Raw genomic sequence first — 3,296 nt, 5'->3', positions numbered from 1 at the left:
AGTCCCCGTCGCCGGCGCCCCCCGCCAAGGCGCCGCCGCGGTCCAAAGCCCCCGCGCTGGAGCACGGCAACGTTGCCATCCGGCTGTCGTACATTGGCGAGGAGAGCGAGTCGATGGAGATGTCGGGGGGGGTGGGCGGGGCCCCGCCCGGGTTGGCGGTGAAGCTGCCGCGCGCCCCGCCGGCCTCGGTGGTTTCGGGGCTGCTCGTACGGGCCTTGGATGGGCTGGTGCACTGTGTGGAGAGTCGAAGCGAGGCGCGATGTGACGCGGCACGGCAGCTGCGCTTGGTTGCGACGATGATGTCTCTGGCGGGCGGCAGCGGCGGCGGTGGCGGCGGCGCAGTAGCGGTGCCGCCGCTGCTGCAGCTCATTCGCGCGCTTTGTGATTCTTTGGAGCAGCAGGAGGAGGAGCAGCGAGAGGTGACGGCGGCGACGCGCCACGGCGGCGGCGGGAGCGCCGCCGGCGGCCTGGGGCTGCACGGCGGCGGCGGCGGAGGTACGCAGACGTTGCACTTATCTGGGTTCCAACAGCAACAAAGCCATGCAGACTCCTCCAAAATGCGCGGCAAGCTGCACAGCGTACGGCACTCCCTGGCACCGTACAAGGTGCTCTTCCAGCTGCAATCGCTGTGCCAACAGGCTGCCGCCGCCGCCGGTGGCGGCGGTAGTCACGCTGCCGCCACGATAGCCGACGGCATCGGTCCCGACGGCGAGGCGGCGCTGGTGGGCCTGGCGGACGAGCTGGAGGACGTCAGTACGGTTGCCGTACGCGCCACCTTGATGCCGACGCTTCTGGCGCGCGGCGATCTTCACCAGGCTGTCGACACCGCCGGCGCGCTGGAGGACTTGTTCCGCCATCTGCCCGCCGCCGGGCAGGCGGCGTTGGCGGGAGTTCTGGCGGAGGCGGCGGCGCAGCCGTCGGCGCCGCTGGGTTTGGTCGTGGCGGTGGCGGCGGCCGCCGGTGCCATGACGACGGGTCAAGCAGGCCAACAGCCGCAGGAGCACGCCGCCGGGAAATCGGGCACATCAGGTCCCCGCCAGAAGAAGCAGCCGCAGCTACAGCCGCCGTCGACGTCGTCCCTGTCGCACGGTCACGGCACAGGTGCAGGATCGACGGGCGCCGCCGCCGCCGCCGCTGCCGCCGCCGCCGCGGCGTCGAACTTTCGGGTGGCGGCGCAGGCGGCGGCATTCGTCGGCACCCTGGAACACGCCTACTCCGTTGGCGGCGGCGGGATTCAGCCGCTGACGGAGGAGGCGACGAGCCTGATGGGCTCGCTGCCAGCGGCCATGATGGTGGGTCGCATGCGGGAGTTGGCAGCGCACCATAAAGCCCAGGCGGTTGGCGGCAAGTCCATGGTCGTACGTGCCGACGGCAGCGGTGCGTCCGCACATGGCGGAATGGCGCACGCGCCGGTGGGCCTCGTGGAAGCGGTCCTTGTGGGCCTTGCGGAGAATCTGCAGAGCTTCTTGACGGCGGCGGCGGAGCTGCTGCCGCCGTCGGACGCGGCTTCGGGCGACGATGGCGGCGTCGACGCCGCCGTCGGCCACGCTGGTCATGTTGACGAGCTGGTGGGCCTTGTGTGCCGTTGCACACAGCGCTTCCAGGAGCGGTTGCCTGTCGTACTTCAACACCTTCAGGCACACCTGCAGGCCTCCGGCGACGGCGACGCTGACGCTGACACAGCCGCCGCCGGCGGCGCCGGCTCGCACGGCGCGCATGATGGCGTGCACGCCGCCACTGACGCCGCCGCCGCCGGGGCGGCGGCGGTGCATCAAGGACAGGACCTGCTTGTCTCGACGGCCTGCGTGGCGGCGACGCGAGTCCTGGAGGCTTGTACGAACCAGCTCACTGGCCAGTCCCAGCAGCCACAGCCGCAGTCGCCGCCGCCGCCGCCGCCACCGCCACAAGGCGCCGACGCGACGCTAGGCGACCAGACGGCGGCGGCGCTACGGATCCTAGCGACCATCATAAAGTCCCCGCGGGCGCCGCTACATGCTCGGCTACAGGCCTGTAGCGCCGCAGCGCAGGCGCTCCACAAGCTTCTGCTAACGGAATGGAGTGCCGGCGGCACCGGCAGCTTGACGACAACGCCCTCTGGCGGCGTCGCCGCCGGCGCCACCGCCAGCGGCGGCAGCGGCGGCGGCGGCCCTGGCAGTACCAAGAGCGACAGCGACGCCGGCAGTATCAAGAGCGACGGCAGCGGCGCCGGTGGCGGCGGCAGCTCCTCCTCCGCCGCCTCCTCCGGCTCCGTCAGCCCTGCCGGCGGCGGCGGCGGCGGCGCCTCCGCCGCTGCAACAACCCACCCGCTTCTCCTCCACGACGCGACGGAGGCGGCGCAGGCGTGTCTAGATGCGCTGTTCGGGGTCCTTTCCGACCCTTCCGTACACGCCGCCGACCCCGATCTTTTTGAGGACGACGTGTGCGCGGGTCTGGCGGTGTCGCTGGCGGAGTTGAGACCGGTCAATCCCCTGGCGGCGGCGCTCGACGTCAAGCATAGCCTGGTGGTGGCGGCACGTGCGCTCAAGGCGCTGGTCAAAGCCGTACCCCACGGTCAGCTGACTTCGGAGCAAGAGACGCTGTTGCGTTGCTTTGTTAACGCGCACGATGACGGATTGCAGCACAGGTTAGTACGGGAGTACGGAGTACGGGAGGCAGTAGTACAGGGGTGTGGATACGCGGCAAAGTTACGGGGGCGAGGGATACGGGGAATGGTACGGCAAATACACACACATGCATCGGAGCATCCCATATATTACATATCTTCACTGGGCGGCTCTTTCCGCCCCATTCCCCGCCACCCCTTTGCACGTTGTATCTATTCTACACGTGTGGACACACGTGTGGACACACACACGTACGTGTGGACACACACACGTACAAACACACACAGCCGGCCTTCCCAGCCTCAACTCACTCCCCAGAAACCCAAGACAATCAAACCTCCAAAAAAACGAAAAACTCTTCCCCATTCCCCCCTCCCGCCCCGGCGCACACACATACATACACACACACACACACACACATACACACACACACACACTTCCTCCGTGGGTCTCATGTCCGCAGCCCGTTCAATTTGGACCTGCTGTTCGCTGAGGGCGCCGTGGCCGCCATGCTCCGCCGCCTGCACGACACCCCTGCGGACCAGCCGCTGGAGGAGGAGGCGCTGCAGTTCTTCGCCAGCCTAACTGACTGGGTGCCCTCCTGCCGACACCGGCTGAGGGACCTGGGGCTGCTGAAAAGGGTCATTCGAAGAATGGAGAGCACCAGCTGCGGTGGGAAAGGGGGAGGGGAGG

General features: G+C 68.6%; 1 protein-coding gene across 1 annotated transcript in view; it reads left to right on the top strand.

The window, feature by feature from the left end:
• Positions 1-3,296, top strand: part of VOLCADRAFT_92135 (TIR-containing protein) — a gene marked incomplete at both ends in the record, with an annotated part of 15,988 nt that overhangs the window by 1,536 nt on the left and 11,156 nt on the right. Inside the window, 4 exons of the mRNA XM_002951573.1 lie at positions 30-1,972; positions 2,255-2,623; positions 3,067-3,196; positions 3,244-3,275. Of these exons, the coding sequence (XP_002951619.1) occupies positions 30-1,972; positions 2,255-2,623; positions 3,067-3,196; positions 3,244-3,275 (2,474 nt within the window). The remainder of the gene's footprint in view (positions 1-29; positions 1,973-2,254; positions 2,624-3,066; positions 3,197-3,243; positions 3,276-3,296) is intronic.

Source organism: Volvox carteri (genome assembly GCF_000143455.1).
Source record: "Volvox carteri f. nagariensis unplaced genomic scaffold VOLCAscaffold_24, whole genome shotgun sequence".
NCBI lineage: Eukaryota > Viridiplantae > Chlorophyta > Chlorophyceae > Chlamydomonadales > Volvocaceae > Volvox > Volvox carteri.
Note: the sequence above shows the minus strand (reverse complement) of the source record. Positions and strands in the feature narration are given on the sequence as shown.